This window comes from Ictidomys tridecemlineatus, chromosome 6 (genome assembly GCF_052094955.1).
Source record: "Ictidomys tridecemlineatus isolate mIctTri1 chromosome 6, mIctTri1.hap1, whole genome shotgun sequence".
Lineage (NCBI taxonomy): Eukaryota > Metazoa > Chordata > Mammalia > Rodentia > Sciuridae > Ictidomys > Ictidomys tridecemlineatus.
The window spans coordinates 40,719,246-40,741,881 of record NC_135482.1 but is presented as its reverse complement, the minus strand read 5'-3'; the positions used below and the strand labels follow the sequence as shown (position 1 = coordinate 40,741,881).

Genomic DNA, 22,636 nt, shown 5'->3' with positions numbered 1-22,636 from the left:
AGATGAATACTGATATCCCATCCTCAATAGTACTGATGAGAGAACAGAAATATTCTCATTTAATGAGAGTTTTATAATCACTACTTCATCCTCCATCCTGAACTTTCAATTCTTCTATTTGTTTTGTAATTTCCCATAAAGAAGAGAGAAAAATCTCAAGGAAGAAGTCAGGCTTAAAGAGGATATTCTGTCCATAATAAGAATAAATAAATAAAAAGAGCACGCTACACCAAACTCCCAATTCAACAGTTAAAGATGAAAAGGAATTCATTTTTATCAGTAACATAGAAAGAATGGCCACTTCCCCTTGCACAATTACAAAGTCCCTTGAACATGTTAATTATCAGCAACTGGCATTTACCATATCAAGTGGTAGTTGGTCAATGAAAGATGACACATCATTCTGGGTCAGAAATCAACTCAGGATAATAATTTGCTACATTGCCTTGTGAAAAGCCTCAAATCATTTCACTCAAGTATCCCTTCGATTAGTTCGCAGACATGTATTTTAACCTTTGTCTGTCGCAAGGCTCTGGCTTTCCTGTCCCACCTCCTTTTTCCTCCTTAATGCTCTTCCAGGTTCTGCTCTCCTGCTTTCTGAGATAAGACTTTCTTGCGCAGCCCGGTAGATTGGCAGGTCACAGGGGCGGGCTGGCGCCTGCGCACTGTCCTATCTGCGTCGGGTGAAATATGGAGGCCACCAGACCCTTCGCCTCCGGGTGGTGCGATCCGTCTTTCCCCCTGGCGCTAGGGGGCGTTTTGCAGCTGTGGCTCTGCGAGCTGTGGCTTCTTCTGTTGGGTTCCGGTTTGAACGCGTACTTTTTGCCGCACGAAGAGGACGTAGACTTCATCAATGAGTACGTGACTCTCCACAATGACCTCCGGGGCAACGTTTACCCCAGAGGGTCTAACCTGCGCTTCATGGTGAGACTCCTGGGCGGTTTCCCAACCTCCCGGCGCTCTAGTCACCACGCACCCCTCCGCCTCCGGAAGTCTGGGCCACTGCCCTGAGGCTTTGGATTCCTGAGAACCACACTTACACCTTAGGTTTCAAACATAATGTGTAAAATCAGTGGCCCTCTAAGACATGGTTATTAAGAGGATTTTGCATAGGACCGAGTCTAAGGCCAGTGTGGCCCTCAGCTGAGGTGCATATTTTAAGAGGGCACCACTTCAAGAAGATACTTTAATGTAGTAGTTTTCTTTTTCTTAATTAAAAAGTCAATCAAACTTATTGACTTATAATCAAGAAAATATCAAAATTTTAAACAAAGACAAGGATCCTTGGAACTCAACTATAGAGAAGCAAGTAAAGCACTATTAGGGCAGTGCAATTGCAAGGTTAGTCTGTTTTTATTTAAAATTTTGATTTTTCTTTTATCGTGGATGTTTTTCACATTAATTCCGACTTTAAAAAATAGGGTTTGTCTTCATTACTGAGTGTACTCTCCACGTTTTGCTCCCAAGGTCTTCTCCCACTAGTCTGCATTCCTTAGCTGCCCTGCTACCTCCCTCCCACTTTCGTCTCTCTCCACCTTTTTTTTTTTTTCTATTTTCATTTACTACCTCAACTATTCTCTTGTTGCTAGGAGAATTTCATGATGGTCATTAAAAAATGACCACAGAATCCAACAAGTAAAAGACTGTTCTCTTACTAGGCAATCAGGAGTTTATAATTTACAGTATAAATTATATTACAGGTACTACCTCCATATACATATTTTCTTCCTTCAGGAATAGTTCCTGGCCAAAAAAAAAAAAAAAAATAGAAATGGGACAAATAAAAGCATTTGATTTTTAAACATTTGTTACATAGCAATTGCTCTTCTAAAGGCTGTGACAAACTAAGCAAATACCAGCTATATAGAAGTGTTGTTTTCCATATGGTCACTGGCATTTTCAATCATTTGCTGAATTAATCAGAAAATGATACTTAATTTTAATGTTAATTTTTAAAGTACGATATGGATTAGGCATATTTTAGTTTTTCTTGTTTATTTTCTTTAACTTTTATATTGCCAGCATTTTCTCATCAGATTATAGGTAGTTCCATTTGCTGAAGATAGTTTTGTCCAAGTCAGGTTTTTATCTTTTTAATTCAATCATAGACTTTGGAGATATTTTAGAATTTTAACTACGTATTTTCTATCCTTTTGGGATCACTTCTGTTCCTTCTAAAATTGGAATTATCCTTCCTCCTGAAAATTAATAAATTCACAATACTTTTTAATTCAACTTTTCATAGGTTTTTATATCTCTAAAAATTATATTAGATATTTCAAATATAAAAAAGTAGTTTAAAGAATAATAAACCTGGAACTCACAATCCATAATTTAACATATGAACATTTTTACAGAAATAGTATTTTGGTTATAGCTTAAGACCCCACCCTAAATTTTTTCCTGTTTCTTCTAAAAGTTGGTGTATGTTTCCCAACTATTTCTAGGAAATAAATAATTAGTATAAATACTGTATTCTATCATAATAGTATGTTCTATTTAGAAGTTTTCTGTAATATGTTAGGAGATCAGATGTTTTATTTTTTATTCTCTTACTAGTTATTCTTAGCATTTTAAAATATATACCCCATTTTACAAATTCCAAAGTTTATCAGTATCACTGTCACCAGACATGCGTCAGAAGTAGGCTCTCCAAAGAGGAAAATGAAACCCCAAATCACCCTGATTGGATTCTTGACTTTTATTGCTGGAAAGAATTTCAGGATGCCTCCAAATCAAGGCACAAAGATTTATTTAAGGGCATCAAAGGTATACACATCCCAAAGGCAGGGTGTAGGTGCCCCTTACCTTTTAGGGAAAAGACAACTGACAACTGTAGGGTTGAGTACTCTGATTATGTATATGATTTTCCTGGGAAGGAATGTGCAGATTCTCAGGAAATCTCCTTTGAAAACATGACAGACATTTGATATTTGGGGTTCATTATTTTTTGGGAGGAGAGTTAAGGAGTCTGGTCATAAATCACTTTGGGGCATACTATTTTCATTTTGAACCTGGTTACATTTAAATTGTTTGTGTTTTTGTTCTACTTGATCTGTTACAAGTGTATGCTGGAGGTTTTGTCCATACCATGAAAGAAACAAACATGCTGGTCATGCTCATAGATCCAGTCTTCATCTACTAAGGGTCTGTTTTTCCCCAAGAATCCACCTATGTTATTAACCTCCTTCCAATATTAAAATTTCTTATAACACTTAAATTCTGTATATTGCTCTTCTATGTCCATGCTGTTGATGCCAAAAGGACACTTGGGTTGCTTCCATCCTTTGGCTATTTTGCTTAATGTTACTGTGAATGTTAACAAATATTTGCTCTAGTCCCTGCTTCTCTTCTAGGTATGCACTCAGACTAGAATTGCTGTATCATTTGGTAATCTCGTGTTGTTGTTTTTTTTCTTTTTTCAAAGAACTAGCATTTTGTTTTCCATAGTGGCTGCCCAACTTTTGTTCTTACTGGGAATGCACAAGGATCCTAGTTTCTTCATATCTTTGTCAAGTCTTGTTATTTTCAGGTGTTTTTTGTATAATAAAATGTCTAATGGGTATGAAATGATAGCTCATTGTGATTTCATGATCAATGACTTTGAGCATCTTTTCATGTGCTTTTGGCTACTTGTTTTTCTTCTTTGGAGAAAGGTCTATTTACACAGAATCTCCCAGACTAATGGAATAGAATATAGGATCCAGAAACAAACCACTACACACACACACACACACACACACACACACACACACACACACAGACAAATGATATGCTGTTGAACTCATTTTTAAAGTTTTATTGGGGACTTTTACATTAATAATCTTAAAAGATATTCATCTTTAGTTTTATTTTGTTTTAGTATCTTTGACTTTGGTTTCAGAATAATGCTGTACTCATAGAATTAAGAAGTGCTTCCTCTGTTGGTGTTAAGTCATCTTTAAGTCTTTGGTATAATTCACCAATGAAGCCATCTAGCTGAAGGACTTCCTTTATTGGCAGATTTGAATTACAGATTTAATCTCTTTACAAATTATGAATTCGTTAGATTTTGTATTTCTTCATGATTTAGTCTTGATGTACGTTTCTAAGAATCTGTCAACTTCATCTAGGTCATTCATTTAATTGACCTACATATGTTAATAGCACTAGTGGTCTTATAATACTTTTTATTTGTTAAGATCAGTAGTATTGTCCTCTCTTTCACTTCTGATTTTAGTTATTTGAGGCTTTACATTTCCAGTTCTCCCAGTGCCATTTGTTGAAGAGGCTATCTTTTCTCCAGTATATGTTATTGACACTTTTGTCTGGTATGAGGTAACTGTATTTTTGTGGGTTTATTTCTGTGTTTTATATTCTGCTACATTCGTCTCCATGTCTGTTTTGATGCCCATACAATGCTTTTTTTGTTATTATAGATTTATAGTATAATTTTAGTATTATACTAAATATTAAATATTTATGAAATATTGTGATGCCTCCTCCTGCTGCTGCTGCTGCTGCTGCTGCTGCTTCTTCTTCTTCTTCTTCTTCTTCTTCTTCTTCTTCTTCTTCTTCTTCTTCTTCTTTTCTTTCTTTCTTTCTTTATTTATTTTTTCATTAAGGATTGCTTTGGCTGTTCTGGGCCTCTTAGTTTATCAAATATCAGGAGCAATTTTCTATTTCCACGAAGAACATCATTTAAATTTTGTTGGGAATTGCATTGAATCTGCATAGCACTTGTGGTAGTATACCCATTTCGACAATATTAATTCTGCCTATCCAAGAACATGGGAGGTCTTTTCATCTTCTAAGGTCTTCCTCAATTTCTTTCTTTAGTGTTCTGTTTTTTTTTATTGTAGAGGTCTTTCACCTTTTTTCTTAAATTTATTCCCAAGTGTTTTGTTTTTCTTTGAAGCTACTGTAAATGGGATGGTTTTCCTAATTTCTCTTTCAGCTGATTCATCATTGGTGTGTAGGAACACAATTGATTAATAAAGTTTAATTTTATATCCTGCTGCTTTCCTGAATTCATTTATGAATTCTAAAAGTTTTTTTTGGTGGAGTTTTTCTTTTGTGGGGGGGTGGTCTTCTATATATAGGATCCTGTTGTGGGCAAACATCTTGTTTGAGCTCCTTTTTCTTATTTGTATTTCTTTTATTTCATTCTTTTGCTTACTTGATCTGGCTGAAGATTCTAGCACTATGTTGAATAGAACTGGTGAAGATGGGCATTCCTGTTTTGTTCCAGTATTTAGAGGGAATGCTTTCAGTTTTTCTCCATTTAGAATGAGTTGGCATTTGGTTTATCATATGTAGTTTTTACAATGTTGAAGTATAGTCTTTTTATTTCTTTTTTCTAGTGTTTAGATCATGAATGGATGCTGAATTTTGTCAAATGCTTTTTCTGCATCTATTGAGATTATCATGTGATTCTTGTCTTTTAAATCTATTGATGTGGTGAAATACATTTATTGATTTCTTTATGTTGACCCTATCTTGCATCTTTGGGATGAAACCCACTTGATCATGGTGCACTATCATTTTAGTGTGTTTTTGTATGCAATTTGCTAGTATTTTATGGAGAATTTTTGCATCTATGTTCATCAAGGATATTGGTCTGGAGTTTTCTTTCCTTGATGTGTCTTTATCTGGTTTTGGATTTCAGGGTGATATTGGCTTTGTAGAATTGGCTTTGGAAGTTTGTTCTAGTTCATGGAATAATTTGAGGAGTACTGAAATTATTTAAAGATTTAGTAGAAATGTTCTGAGAATCCACCTTGTTGGCAGGCTCTTGCTTGATGACTTCTTCAACCTCATAAAATTAACCTGTTTAAATCTTCTATATATTCCTGGTTCAATTTGGGTAGGTTATATGTCTCTAGAAATTTATCAATGTCTTCAAGGTTTTCATGGACTGAAAATGGATTTTAGTAATTCATTGGATTTTAATAATCTGCGTTTTTTCTCTTTTTCTCTTGGTTAGCTTAGCTAAGGATTTGTCAATTTTGCTTATTCTTTTCAAAGAACCAACTTTTTGATTCATTTATTTTTTGAATTATCTTTTTTAAAATCTTAATTTCATTGATTTCAGCTCTGATTTTCCTGTCTTCTGCTGATTTTGGTGTTGGTTTGTTTTCTTTTTCTAGGGCTTTGAGGTGTAATGTTAGATTATTTATTTGGTATCTCCTCATTCTCTTAATGTATGAGCTGAATGCTATGAACTTTCCTCTTAGAACTGCCTTTATAGTGTCCCAGAGATTTTGATATGTTATGTCATTATTCTTATTACCTCTAAGTATAATTTTTACTTCATTTTTGTTTTCTTCTGTTATACATTTATCATTCAGTAGTGAATTATTTAGTCTCCAGGTATTAGAGTAATTGTTAATTTTTTCTTATCATTGATTTCTAATTTCATTACATTATGATCTGATAGAATGCAAGGTATTATCTCTTTTTTTATTTGATAAGAGTTGCTTTGTGTCCTAAAATATTATCCATTTTGGAAAATGTTCAATATGCAGCTTATAAAAAAATTAATTCGGTCACTGATGGATGAAATATTCTATATATGTCTGTTAAGTCTAAGTTAATAATTGTAATTTTAGTTCTATAGATTCTTTATTTTGTTTTTGTTTGAATGATATATCTTTAACATAAGAGAGAGTTATGTTAAAGTCACTCAGAATTATTGTGTTGTGGTGTGTTTGAATCTTGATATTGAGAAAGGTTTGTTTGATGTACATAGTTGCTCCATTGTTTGATGCATAGATATTTATGACTATTATTTCTTTCTGTTTTATGAATCCCTAAAGAGGTATGAAATGGCCTTCTATATCTCTTCTGATTAACTTTGGTTTGAAGTCCACTTTTTCAAATATGAGAATAGAAACCTATGCTTGTTTATGAGACCCATATGAATGATAGTTGTTGTTGTTGTTTTTTCCCCCTCTCCTTTTAACTTTAGTCTATGGATATCTTTGCCTATGAGGTGAGTCTCTTGGAAATAGCATATTTCTGGGTCTTTTTTAATCCAATCAAAGAATCTGTGTTCTTTGATCTATAAGTTGAGTCGATTAACATTGAGTCTTACTATTAAGATGATTTTATTTCCTGTCATTTTTATTAATTTTTTGTTTTTTAGTTGAGTTATATTCTCCTTTGATACACTATTATTCCGGTTCAGTTTCACCCTCTCCTATTTTTTATTTGTATCCTTCATTTTGTCTTCATGTAATATTTTTCCAAGTATGTTTTATAGTTCTGGCTTTCTAGTTGTGGATTCTTTTAACTTTTGTTTATCATGGAAGGTTTTTACCTCATATTAAAATATGAAGCTTAATTTTTCTGCGTATAGTATTCTTTGTTGGCATCCATTTTCTTTCAGAGCTTGGTATATATTATCCCAAGATTCCCTAGCTTTTAGGATCTGAGTTGAAAAATCAGCTGAGATTCAGATTGGGTTATCTCTAAATGTGACCAGTTGTTTTTCCTCTAGCAGCTTTTAAATTTCTATTCTTATTTTGTTTGTTTGGCATTTTCATAATAATTTACTTAGGAGTGCCTCTGTTGTAATTTTGTATATTTGGAGTCCTGTATGTTTGCTATATTTGATTTTCCATTTCCTTCTTAAGATTTGGGAAATTTTCTGTTACTGCTTTATTGAAAAGATTGTGCATTCCTTTGGTTTGTAGCTCTGAGCTTTCAACTACCTCTCTGAATCTTAGGTTTGGTCTTTTAATAATATCCCATATTTTTTGAAAATCCTATTCATGGTCTCTTAACATCCTTTCTCCATGATTAACTTTATTTTAAAGATTATGTACTTTGTCTTCGTTGCTTTAAACTATGTATTCTAAATGGTCTATTCTATTGGTGATGCTTTCCATTGAATTTTTAGTTTGGTTTATTGATTCCTTCATTTTGAGAATTTCCATTTGATTTTTCTTCAGAATTTCTATTTCCTTATTGATGTGATCTTTCAATTCTTGTATCTTGTCTCTGATTTCACTCCTTACAGTATATTTTATCTCATAGATTAGTTTAGCTATAAGCTTTGTAAATTTCTACTCTGATATTTTTGATATTTTCCTTCACTGTGGTGTCAGTGGAGTCTGCTATTGAGTCATTCTGGTTTGTTTGGGTTGGTTTTTTTCCTGATTTTTCATATATATATATGTGTGTGTGTGTGTGTGTGTGTGTGTGTGTGTGTGTGTGTGTCTACCCATCTATCCAAATGGATCTGAAGCAGCAAGGCTTGTTTTCTATGTGCTTTTGGTGATCCTGTCAGTTTCCTGTGCCTCACGATTAAGGGGGAGCCAAACAATTGCATCCAACTATGAATACAGTAGATTACATCAAAGTAAGTACTAAATTCCTATTTAACACTTACAAAGTTAATTGACACCAGAGAGAGCTATGGTAGGCTCAGCAATTTATAGTAAAAGCAGTAAGTAATCATGAATTATATCTGGCATAAAATCAAACAATAGGTGTTTTCTATGACTACTATTGTATTTATTATTTCTATAGCATTAGTTATGGGGTCTGGTCTTTTAAAAACCAATTAGTGTTAGGAGGAGTTAGAGTTCTTTAAGAGGAAAGAAGAAAAGATGGGAGGTAGAAAGGGTTTGTAGATTCAACAGGTGAATAGAGTGACATAAGCTATGTTTTTTTATAAGGGGGGAGAAGAAAAATAGAAGTAAAAGAATTAAAGGAAGAGTGAAAGAGCAATAGAGTTTGGTTGTTAGCAAGAGAGAAATAGAAATAAAGGGAAACAGAGTTGTAAAATAGACAACACAAAATCAATCCAAAATATACTAATATAAAACCCCAACCCTCAAAAAACAGAGTAAGGAAAAATGACTACCTTCAAGATATGCTAGAAATGAGGAAGCAGAAACAAACATGTGTATGTACAAATGTATAAATTTCCATCATGTATCAATCAGTACAAATTCAAACAAACTAACAAAAAAACAGCAAAATAGTCAATGAGAGTATATGCTTGCTGTCTGTGCCAAAACGTTTTTCCCTTTTTCAGCTTCCTTTCTCAGCAGGATGGTGTGGGGACCTGTAGAAGATGCTTTCAACTTCACCTCCAGGGTATAGTTACCCCTGGGTTCTATTAGCTGACTTGCTGGAAGCAAAGCTCCCTGGGGAAGGGATTAGGTCTAGTATAATATAAGTATTATATTATGTGTTATTGGTCCAAGTGTTATATTGTATGGAGAGTTATAGGCTGTAAATGAATCAATGTACTTCTACAAGTGTACCCTACTCCTCTCCCCAGGGTTCCACTCATTGGAAAGGGCAGTCAGTCCTTTGCTGGTTCTGTTGTTAGGGAATACTGCCCTTTTGGGCTTCTCAAGGACTGCCTCTGAGCTCTGAGTTTAATCTACTCCACCAGTTCAGATCCTCTATCTGCCACCTGCTACTGGTCCTGGGTACTGCCAAGTTCAAGGGATTGGGGAAGGGTGAGCTTTCTCCACCCTCTCTGTCCTGTATTATCCCCAGGCAAAATGGTCTCCATGCCAGAAATTCTTTGTGCCAGAGATTCTCCTGATTTTCTAGGCTCAGTTTAGATCTTGCAGTTGGTATCTGCTAGATTTCTATGTTGGACTCAGATCCAAACGCCCAGATCTAAGTTCCCAGTCTAAGTTGATGAGCTGAACAACCTCTGGGTCAGCCCAGGGCAGGCTGCCCCTCCGATCCTGGGATTTTCCATGCCAAGACTTTCCCAGCACTGTTTAGTCTTTTCCGATCTTGTGTATTAATTTCCCCCATTCCTGCCAGGAGCTTAGCCCCAATTCTGTTCCTTATCCTTATCTGATGTACTCCAAATTTCCCAGTCTTCAAGGCTCGCTGTTCAATATTGAGTATCAGTGGAATGCTTTTTTTAGACTCGCCTCACAGAGAAGTTTTCTGGTGGTTTGAGTCCCATGTCCCAGAGTTGTTGTAAAAGCCATCTCCTGCTAATCTGCCATCTTATCCTCTCACTCAGCTGGTTCTTAATGAACAAAAGACAACTAATTGAAAAATGGATTTATAGTTAAAAGGTCTTTTCTTGACCACAAAGAGAACTGACAGAGATCTTCTTGAGCAAATTTTAGTAAGACTTCTCTGAGCCTTCTTTAAGTAGGCTTCGGCCTTTGTCCCTGTCCTGAGGCCTCTATTATCTAGTTTTAACAACAATCCCACCTAGCCCAGTTTAGGGAGAATCCCTTACCTTTGGTATTTGATTATTCAATATCTGATCAAATTCTTCATCCCTCTCTCTTGGTCTGTGATCACCCTGGCCTTCCCTCTGCAAGAGTCCTGTTGGGTCAATTGAGCAAGAATCACTTTGATTTATCCTTTTAGTAAATTTCCATTCTCTTACCCCCTTATTTGCTCCAGTGCCCCAAATTTCTACTTATCCTTGTATTTGAAGTTGAGCCTCATCCCTCTTTCTTATAATATCTTATCACAATATCTTCTAAATCTTACTGTGTTAGCAAGTATCATGGGTAATTTTTTCTTCAATTGGTTCAATTTTAGAGGTCTGACCTTATATTCATCAATTTATCTGTAGAAATATTTATGTTTATTCAGAAGATGAATAAATAAATGAATGTGCAAAGGCACAAAGGGAATATTAAAAAGATGGAGAAAAGAGAATGAAACATTCTCAAATCTAATAGATATTGTGGAAATGAAAACAGAATAAAGGGGAGAAATTAAGAAAAAATAGAGGCAAATTTCCCAGAGATGAAGAAAGATGGATTTTCAGATAAAAGAGATGTTAGGAAAAATTGTGAAAACCTGAATATTGGGTGCCCGGTTTATTTTATTGACACCAGTTATATTTTTCATAATTGTCTTTGAGATAGGCTATTTACAATTGTGAAATCCATACAATACTGGTGATATGCAATAGAAATGTTAAATTGCTGTGTCTGGTGAAGTGTAACTGATTATTATACTATGGATAAGACCCAGTTTTTACACTTACTTGTGAATTGATTTCCTGCACATAAAATTGAGAATTCTTTATATTTTCCTTGAAAAAGTTATAACTTCCTAGAAGATCTCTTACCAATTAATGAGTTCAATGAAATTATCAATCCATATATAATAGTTATGATTATACTTTTTATATTATTATTATTTTTTAATTTTAATATTTATTTTTTAGTTTTTCGGCAGACACAACATCTTTGTTTGTATTGGTGCTGAGGATCGAACCTGGGCCACATGCATGCCAGGCAAGCATGCTACCATTTGAGCCACATCCCCAGCCCCCTTTATATTATTTTTTAAAGAAACAAAAAATATTTTTTAACGGAAACACCAACATTTTTCTCACTAAGAAAAATTAGTGAGAAAAGATTTATACTTAGACATAATCTAGGGAAACATTGAAAAAATTAAAATTTTCATGTTGCCTCCAATGAAGCATGAATTAGAATATGGATTCAGTTTTTCTACGTAAAGGCTAGAGGCTAATAAAATTCTTTACTTTCTCACATTTCTCATTAATTACTCATCAGCCACTTTTTGAAACTTTAGCCTTTATCTCCAACTACAATTTGATTCATGGTTGAATAAAGGAATTTGAAACTATCATAATTTATTTATACATAATTATGGGAAGCAATTAACTGAAATGCTTACAAACATGGAGTTGAAAATTATGTTTCCTGGGCTTAACTACAATCTTTATATAGATTACTATGAGTCATTAAGTGATCTACTTAATTTCTTTCTATTTTAGTTACTTCCTCTCAGAAACAGAAATACAGGTTGCATGTATGATGGTATATACCAACATAGTCTAAATGTATAGTAGGCTATACCATCTAGTTTTATGTAAATATGTTTTATAATATTCATATAAAAATGAAACTGCCTGATGTATTCTTCAGAATGTATCTCCATGGTTAAGTGAATACATACCTATAGTAATAATAATGCATATTACTACTTATAATAATACATTCATTACTTATAGGGTTATTATAAAATTAAATGAGATGTTACATTAAAGAAAACTTAAAATAGTGATTGGCACATGGTAAGGTTGTAAACTATGTTCAAAGTAAGTCAGAAGAAGGATAGGTAAGAGGAATTGTTTGCAAAGGGAAATAATCTAAGAAGCTATTAATATGGAATTAATTGTAGGGTATATATACTATAGAATGCTATGCAGAGTTTGTACAAATTAAGCAGATCTGGTCATATTAATGTGGAACAATTTCTCTATGATAAGTATTAGTTGTAAACCAATAGTATTGTATATGGAATGATGTGTTAGCTTTCATTATTGTGACTAAAAAGCTGAGAAAAACAACTTAAAGGAAAGAAAATATTTATTTTGGCTCACAATTTTAGAGCATTTAGTCTCTAGTTATTTGGTCCCATTGCTATGGGTGAGGCAGAGTATGATGGTAGGGAGCACACAGCAGTGCACAGTTGTTTTCCTCATGGTGGTTGGGAATCAGAGAGACTACTAGGGCCCAGGAACAAAATATATATTTCAGGGGCACACCCTCATTCCTCAAACTAGGCCTCACCTTTTAAAGTTTTCACCACCTCCCAATACCACCATCAGCTGAGGGACCAAGCCTTTCGTACATGGTCTCTGGTAGACATTTTAGATTCAAGCCCTGTCATTCCAATCCTGGATCTCAAGGTTTCATGTCCATCTCATAATGCAAATTGCCTTCAGTCCATCTCCAAAAATTCAGTAGTTCCAACATGACTCAAAAGACCAAATCCTAGATTTCCTGATTCTAGAAAATCTCTTAGCTGTGAGCCCCTGTAAAAGAAAAAAGAAAATTACATACTTTCAATGTAATATGGTGGACAGAATATAAGTTCCCATTCCAAAAGGGAGGAATAGGAAAAATTCCAAGGAGGTATTGGAGCAAAGCAAGACGGAAATCCCACCAGGCAAATATTAAACCCTGCACTTCCATGTTCAGCATCCGGGACATATGTTGGTATGGTACAAGCTCCAAGGAGCTTGGGCCAGTCCCTCCCCTATAGCCTTGCCTGCCAGTTATTGTCCACATGGCCACTATCTTGGGGCTGGCTCTACTCATTGCCTACAACTTTCCTTAGCAGACATCCCATGTTTTTGGCATCTCCAACTTCCAGGGTTCTCCATTATTGCTTTGACTTTGCTCTTACAACTTCATGTATCACACTCTCAGACACTACCCATAGGGATTCTAACCCTGCCACACACTGCCCAGCCTCCCAGGCCTTCTTTTAAAATCTAATTGGAATTCTCTGTGACCCCACAACTCTTTCACACTGGATACCTACAAAACCAGCATCACATGGATGTGCCAAAGTCTACAGCTAACTCAAGCAGTATCTGGCTCTACTTGAACCATGGCTGCAGCAGCCTGCATAGCTGAGTGCCTGCATAGATGAGCATGGTAAAATGATTTCTAAGCTGGTTGCCCTGGTGCTGTCTTCTCAAAGCATTTCAAACAAGTTATAGCTTTGATCGCTTGAGCCTGTGAGGGAGACTGACCAATTTCACAGATAACCTCCAGGCCTTTTTCTGCTGTCCCTGTATAAAGTGTTTGGTTTCCTTTAATTAGCACTAATCTCTTCAGCAACCACATCTTCTTTGGCCCCAATTTTGTACAGTGTTTTCACATCTTTTGCCCTGGTTTTTACTGCTGATTCTTGCTACTAATCTTTATAAATTAGTCAGCAATACTCATACCAGAGCCTGAATGCTATGCTGGAAATTTCCTCTGTCAAATTAATTATCTTTCAATTTATAGTCAATTTCACATAGTCTCAGAATCTGGAGAAATGTAGACAAATTCTTTGCCAAAATCGAATGTGGCCTCTAGTCCAATTCCCAAAAGAGTCCTTAGTCTCGTCTGAAACCTCATGGGCATAGTCTTTACTGTCTGCATTCCTATCAGCATTCTGGTCTTTGAGGTGTAATCAGAACTGCCCATAGAGCTCTGCTTACAGCAATCTAAGCTTTCCCTGGGCCATCTCTCAGAACATTTCCAAACTTCTCCCAGAAACAGTTCTAAAGGCTTATGACCACACATGGACAGGTATAGTCATATCAGTGATCCTATAACCATGGTCCACTTTATGCTTTGAATATAGCCATTGATGCTCTGCAACTGTGAATTATTTTTTTAAAAAGAACTATTTATTTCTCTTTCTCTCTCCCTGTTTCTCCCTAATCTTTCCTGATCCCCATTCTTGGGAAACAAGATTGCCTTTCTTCCCCATTCTAAGCAGAGTTATCTATCCATTAGCCACAAACCCACCACAGGAATGAAGTAATTCAGAAGACCTCAGAAATGACTATCTCCCAAATTAACAAGTGAATTACAACTCCAGACAGAACACGTGCAATCTAGCCTTTGCATCACCTTTTCTAAAAGCCACCGGCTCCCCTTGATGGAGTTCTGTCTCATAGCTTCTGAGACAGAACTCCCAGTGCTTCTCCTTTGCTAGCAAAGTAATAACCTTCTTTTTCCTTTTTCTTAAAACCATGTTCTTGTTATTGAATTGGCATCAGGGACAAGGACTGAGCTTTTGGTAACAATTACACTTTTCATCAGTTTTTTGAGTTAGTTAGCTTCTAATACTGTGACAAAATACCAGAGGGAAAAAAAAAACAGGAAAGGTTTATTTGGGCTCTTAATTTCAGAGGTATCAGTCCATGTTCAACGGATTCTGTTGCTATAGACCTGAGGTCTGGCAGAACACAAGGCACAGAGGGTGTGGTGGAGTAAAGCTGTTTACCTCATGGCAGCCAGAAAACAGAAAGATATCCAGGAGCCGGGGACAAAATATACCCTTCAAAGACACATCACAGTGACCTAATTCCTTGAAGTAGTCCCACCTCCTCAGGTTTCCACTACCTCTCAATAGTGCCATCAGATAGGGACCAAGTATTTATCATATGGCCTTTGGGAAACAACCATAATTTGTAATCACAATAGTACAAAGAAAAACTAATAACAAAATGCCCATTTAAAATAACCAAACACATATTTGAATGCATGTGTATATGTGTGTACATACAGAGAGAAATGTGTGAATAGGTAGTCTTTTGAACAGTGGTTACCTTGGGGGAGGGAAGTAGTAAAGAAATATTCTAAAGGGCTGATTTGTTTATTTTCTCTAATGAATTTATGTACAATCTGTGGAATTAACTAAGAAACCTAAAGCTATCTTAATGTTTTTCAGAAATGTTTACTGTAACATACATACTTAGTATTTTGGTGTAATGATTATTCTGTTGATTTTCATAATATGTTTTTATTGTTGTTAATTAAAGAACAAACCTATTTATTCGTTAAATGATAAAAGCATACATTTCTGTGTATTTACAAATAGTAAGGGAGCAACATCATGTGGTATCTTGTGACATTTCTGGACTTGCATAAAAGTGTTTATGTATCTTTTTTATAAAGTTAACACATGTATTAAAGATTTTTATGTATGTATATAAACATTTTATCTATATATACATATGTGTGTGTTATCCTAACAATAACCAACTTGAATACAAAATTTATGTTGACTTCTCATTTTAATGCTGATAGCACAATATTTGGTATATAATGAAGGCCCAATAAATAGTTATTAGATGAATTCTATTTAAAATTGTTATGTTACTAAGTACAAAAAACATGGGATTAAAATATATGTTCTAAACAGACTATACTTAAGAATGTTATAATTTGCACTGTCTATCATTCCGCTACTTCAGTTACAAATATATGAATGGTCCTTTGTCTAAGGATATAATCATTTCACTTACAATTATAAAAAAAAAAATTTCCTCATAGAAGTTACACAAACAAAACTCCTAAGTACAAAATTAGAATTCTTAAACTATAGAATTCCTGGAAAATAATCAAGAGCACAAAAATCCTTATTTATTATTGTTCTATTTTCTCTGCTTTGTGTGTGTGTGTGTTTGTTGTTGTTGTTTTGTTTTGTTTTCTCCTTACAGACTTGGGATGTAGCTTTATCACGAACTGCTAGAGCCTGGGGGAAAAAGTGTGTGTTTAAGCCTAATATTCATTTAGAAGAAATACATATGGCCCATCCTACATTTAATGGTATTGGTGAAAATATGTGGGTTGGCCCTGAGAATGAATTTACTGCAACTGTTGCTATCAAAAGTTGGTATGCAGAGAAGAAATATTTTAATTTTGAAAATGGAACTTGCTCTAAAAACTGTTCTAATTATATGCAGGTATCTAATTTTTATATTGCTATTAATTCAGTAGACTTCTTAATTGCTTTACTAACTAGTTTTATGTTTTAAATTTATAAGTAAACACAAATGGTAAAATTATTACTTCTAATAAAATTCAAATTCTATTCAGTCCTATCTTCAAATGTCCATAGTCCCATACATATGTAAATTATACAATCAAAATATTCTTTGAGCGCCAGGGTGTAGCTCAGTGGTAGAATGCTTTCCCAACATGCATGAAGCCTGGTGTTTCATCCCCAATACCACAAAAAAGGGACATTTTTTAAAAATATAATAAACCTAACCTTGATACCCAAAGATAAAAGGCAATTTTCTAAAATAGTACACACTGGAAAAGGAAGTAAGAATCTAGTAAATAAAAACTATTTACAAATCATTGAGAATAAAAACAAAAGATGATATGTTTTGCCTATATCAGTATATATATTATATTATAGCTGACTGATTAAAGCAGTAATATAGTAGTATTCAATGGAAATTAATAATATTATTTTACTAATATCCAAAAATCCATCCTCATACTTTATACTTCAAGAATATTGAACCAATTTTATTTATTCATTATTTCACATACCACATTGTTTAATAATCATCTAAGTATATGTCTGATAATACATTGAGGGTGGAGAACTTGTTTCTCATTCACCATATTGTGAACATAAAAATATGACATTATTTAGGTCTTCAATAAATATTTGTATCAGAAATCAAGACTATATTGAACTCCCAAGTTTATTTAAAACATGGTTATTTTTCAGTCAACATTTCCCGGTGTCATGATTTATATAAAGCTCAAAACTTTGGAATTTATTCACATTGATCTCATCTTTCTCTTCCATCAAATGAATCATTCTCCAAAAAATTTTTTTATGAACTTTTTTTATTTCAATTTTTTCTTTTTAGTTGTAGATGGACACAATACCTTTATTTTATTTGTTTTTATTTTTATGTGGTTCCAGGGATCGAACCCAGTGCCTCAAGCATGCAAGGCAAGCTCTCTCCCACTGAGCTACAACCCCAGCCCCTTGATTAACTCTTTTTTGTTAGCTCCTTCTTCTTCTAGAAAGTTATAGTTGTTCTCCATTGTCTTACTCATATCAAAGTTAGACCCATTAATATGTCTTTAATACCTTCAGTAAACTAATCAAATCTACTCCCTGACCTGCTACTATACTAAATATTTTCTGCTTGGCCTGCTTGACTCCATTTCAATTCTTACAGTATATTTTCTGGGCTTTTTTGTTTGTTTGTTTGTTTTGAGTTTTTTTTTTTTTTTTTTTTTTTGTACTGAGGATTTAACTCAGGAGCACTCAACCACTGAGCCACATCCATATATATATATTTAGAGACAAGGTCTCACTGAATTGCTTAGCACTTCTTTTTTTGCTGAGTCTGGCTTTGAACTCATGATCCTCCTGTCTCAACCTCCTGAGCCATTGGGATTACAATGTGCCACCACACGTGGTCCTATTTTCTGTTCTTTTAATGAATAATTCTGTTCTTTTAATGAATAATTTCTCTAAAAACAAACTTTTAAAAGTACTAAGATTAGATGGGCTGGGGTTGTGGCTTAGTGATAGAGCACTTTCCTAGCCTGTGTGAGGCACTGGGTTCAATCCTCAGTACCACATATAAATAAATAAATGAAATAAAGGTCCATCAACAAATATATATATATATATATATATATCAATCACTAAGATTAGAGATAAATAAAAAATTAAAATGCAAATGGTTCCTCTTTTGCAGAGGTTAATAAAACAAAATGAGTACTTTTTCTTTACTCCAGGTATTAGAAGTATTAGAGTTGTACAGAGAATTTTTGGAATCTTTCATTATTCCCATCTTTTTTACTCAAATTCAAAATCTTTATTTTTTCTGAATGAAAAGTCCACATTGTGTATCCTCTTTTGGTACTATGGATTGAACCCAGGAGGACTTAACCATTGAGCCACATCCCCAACCCTTTTTTTTTTAATATATTTTATTTAGAGACATGGTCTTGCTGAGTTTCTTAGGACCTCCCCAAGTAGCTAAGGCTGTCTTTAAACTCATGGTCCTCCTGCCTCAGCCTTTCAAGCCACTGGGATTAGGAGAAGCATGCAACACCACACCTGGCACCACACTTTATATCTTATAATGTAATTTTCTCAACAAAAGGAGAGAGAAATGCTAATTTCAGTCAACTACTCTTTACTCTTTTTATCTCTTTGGTTTCCCTTTTATAATCTTATTGTCTTTCTTTTTCTCCTTTTTATTCACAATTTCCATTTTTGCATAAAGTTTTCTCTCCTTTTTCTCTGCCAGTGACCTAGAACTTTCAAATTCAAATGAATTGAAAATTAATTTATCATGTATGAATTCCTTTGGCTCTGAAGTAATACTCTGGATCAGTGTGGTCAAACTGCTTCTCCTAATACACTATTAGTAGAGCCTGTTAAAATGTGTCTCTTAATGTAGTTTTGGAAATGCTGTCCTACATTCACAATAACTTTTAACTGTGTCTAAATTAAAATACTTCATAGTCCTTGAATTTTTTGGCTATCGATTCTGTATTAATGGAATATATTATTGTTTAGAAGATAAAATATTAATGTTTAGAATTATATTATGTTTTCTTTAAAAATTTCATTGTAGATTGTTTGGGATAACTCTTACAAAGTTGGTTGTGCTGTTACTCCATGTAAAAGAATTCAAAATATTAGACATGCAGCACTTTTTATATGCAATTACGCACCAGGGTAAGTTACTTTAAGATAATAAAAACATAAAAATATGTTTTATTAACTTTAATATATTATTCTAAGTGTTTTATGAACTATAAAAAAGTTAGGTATAAAGTATTAATTAAAAATTTATGTTGAAATATTTTAAATTCTATAGTGAAATAAGCCATAACTTGTACATATTGATTTTTATTTATATGCTACCCTTGTGTTACATGCTAGAAGAATACTAACTTTAGTATATTTTCAATATTTAGCCTAACTAGTTTAGAATTAAAATTATTTTTCAAAAAATTTATCCCTATATTTATGATAAAAGGTAAAAGAAAACAAAATAAAACATGTTAAAATTTATGTAGTAAGGGTTGTTTTACATATACATCAATTTGTAATATGAAAGACATTCAACTGATCACCCAGTGTGGATTGCATTAATTAGGACTGGTCTCTTATATGTAAGGAACCATAATATCTCTAAGACAGAAGAAAATTTTGAAAGCCTTCTAATCAAGCTAACCATATTAAATTTGAACTCTTTATACTTATCATGTGATTATTTAGCTTGTATGTGAATATCTGCCATTTATGGGACTAATTACCCCTCATAATAACATCCATCTCTGGGCAGCTCTGTTAGAAATTTCCAAGATTTCTTACAGGCCATTATGACACTATAAATAATATTATAACTTCTAAATAAGTGAGAAGATATTCTAACTAATGTCTTCAATAAAAAAACTAAAAATTGGCTTCTTAATAGGATTGAGAAGGAAGTGCTGCTGAATATAATGTTTTGGAACTAAAGCATAAAGAAAATGAAAAAAGTATTGATTATTGATGATATTCCAGTATATGGAGAAAACAATAGAACATAACAATGAATTAAATTCAGAAAACCCTTTCCTGATAAAGAGATGACCACATTTAGTTTATATTCTTGCAAGGAGATAAACCCTTGTTAAAATTTAAACATATAAATAAATAATATTTTAACTACATAATAAAGTGTAACAAAAATGATATTCAAATAAAGAATGGTTGGTATGGAAGAGAGAGTAGTCACAAAAGGAGGTGGCAAATGAAAAGTAAATAGAAAAATAATATTCTAAGTGTAAGGAAGAGAATGCATAAAATCTTTAAGGTTGAATGAGTTTGGTATGTTTTGAAGAATGAATAATTCTGGTTAGAAGTAGGAGATCTGGTTGAAAGTTAGATGAGAGAACAAATAGAATAACATAGGCCATATTGAATATTTTCTCATTTATTCTAAATAATGACAAAGTCTTTGGGAAGTCTTAAGCCAGTGAGTAACAATCACATTTAGGCTTTGGAAAAAAATGATTATGAAAAAGATACTGTGGAAATTAGAAAATGTAGGAAGTAAAATATCATTTCAATAAAGATATGGAGATTCTGAAAAACAACCAAACAGAAATTCTGAAAATGAAAGACTGAGCAAACCAAATTAAAATTTCAATGGAAAGCATCACCAATAGATTAGACCACTTTGAAGATAGATTTTTCAGGCATTGAGGACAAAATATATAATCTTGAAAATGAAGTTGATCATAAAGAAAAGATGTTAAACTTGGATTCAAGCTGGCAGGCTAGAGAAAGGCTCTATTCCTAGTTGCTCTGTGACTCTGGATTCAAACAGCAGTAGTACTGCTTTTCTGGGAGGTGAGTGAAAGAGGAATTTCACTAAAGCTTAATATTAGACAGTCAGAGTGTTTTGGAGACTCAGAAAGTTGGGTATATTAAACAAAAAAGACTACATTGAAGCCAAGCCATTTTTGGCTGCAGCAGTAGCAGTGCTGGTCAGCACAGAGGAAGGGAAAACACAGAGGAACACAATGGACAGATTTAATAGAGAAAACCCTGAGATCAGAAAAGCAAACTGCTATAAATTCTAGCCAGAGAAATTAAGCAAGGGAAGAAAATGAAAGGGACAAAAATAGGAAAGGAAGAAGTCAAATTATCACTGTGTGCAAATGATATGACCCTATACCAAGAAGATAAAACAAAACAAAGCAAAAAAATCCACCAAAGACTGCTAAAGCTAATAAATTTGGCAAAGTAACAGGTTATAAAATCAACATGCAAACATCAATAGCTTTCTTATATACCAAAAACAATCTGCTGAGAAAGAAATTAGGAAAGTAATTCTATTCACAATGGCCTCAAAAACAAACAAAAAATAAACCTAAGAATAAATCTAATCAAGGAGATGAAAGACCTCTACAATGAAAACTAGAAAACAAAAGAACATTGAAGAAAGACATTGAGGAAGACCTCAAGATGGAAAGACCTCATATGATCATGGATAGGCAGAATCAATACTCTTAAAATGGCCATACTATCAAAAGCAATACACAGAATTAATGCAGTCCCTATAAAAATACCAATGACATTTTTTTTACAGAACTAGAAAGAAATAATCCTAAAATTTATTTGGAATAATAAAGACCAAAAATAGCCAAAGTAATTTTAAGCCAAAAAAGCAATGCTGAAGGCCATAATACCTGACTTCAAACTATACTACAGAGCTATAGTAATAAAAGCTGCATGGAACTGGCATAAAAACAGACATATAGACCAATGGTAAAGATTAGAAGACAAAGACAAACTCACACAGATAAGTCTTTTGATCCTTGACAAAGGTACCAAAAACATACATCAGAGAAAATATAGCCTTTTTAACAAATGGTGCTGGGACAATTGGTTATCTATATGTAGAACAATGAAACTAGACCTTTATCTCTCACTCTGTGCAAAAATCAATTCAAAATGGATCAAACACCTCACAATTAGACTAGAAACTATGCAACTACTAGAAAAAACATAGGGTCAACACTCCTGCTCAGGCACAGGCAATGACATTCTCAATAGGACCCCTAAAACTCAGGAAATAATGCCAAGAGTTAATAAATGGGACAGCATTGAATTTAAAAGCTTCTGCACAGCAAAGGAAACAATTAGGAATGTGAAGAGAGAATCCACAGAATGGGAGAAAACCTTTGGTAGCTGCTCTTTGGAGAGTGGATTAATTTCTGGAACATATAAAGAGCTCAAAAGCCTTACACCAAAAAATCAAATAACCCAAGTAATAAGTGGGCAAATGAGCTAAACAGACACATCTAAAAAGAAGAAACACAAATGGCCAACAAATACATGAAAAAATGCTCAACATCATTAACAATTCAGGAAAATGTATATATGGTATATATACACAATGGAGTTTTATTCAGTCATAAAGAAAAAACAAATTGTGACATTTGCAGAGAAACGGTCAAACTAGAGACCATTATGTTACGCAAATAAATTAACTTCAGAAGGTTAAGGGTTGTATGTTTTCTCTCATGTGGAAGCTAGTGAGGAAGAAGGAAAGCAAAGTTGCTTGGATCTCCTAAAAATCACAGGGAGATCATTAGAGAAAAGGGGCCAATGAATGGGAGATATGGAAGGAGTGGGGAAATGCTGAGGATTGATATTGACCAAATTAGATTGTTAGATTGTGTGCATGTGCAAATATGTAGCAACAAATCCCCTCATATGTACAACTATAATGCACCAATAGGGGAAAATAGTGAAAGAAAGAAAAAAAATGAAAGAAAAGATGTTAAGAGACCATGAACTGAATATTCAAAAAATCTGGGATAACATC

At 33.8% G+C, this 22,636-nt stretch overlaps 1 protein-coding gene across 1 annotated transcript in view; it reads left to right on the top strand.

Moving 5' to 3' along the window:
• Positions 1-684: 684 nt before the first annotated feature.
• The window catches only part of Glipr1l2 (GLIPR1 like 2), a 51,140-nt gene continuing 29,188 nt past the window's right edge, over positions 685-22,636 (top strand). The window contains exons 1-3 of the mRNA XM_005330432.3: positions 685-924; positions 15,977-16,222; positions 18,884-18,987. Coding sequence (XP_005330489.3) covers positions 691-924; positions 15,977-16,222; positions 18,884-18,987 — 584 coding nt within the window. The 5' untranslated portion in view covers positions 685-690. The remainder of the gene's footprint in view (positions 925-15,976; positions 16,223-18,883; positions 18,988-22,636) is intronic.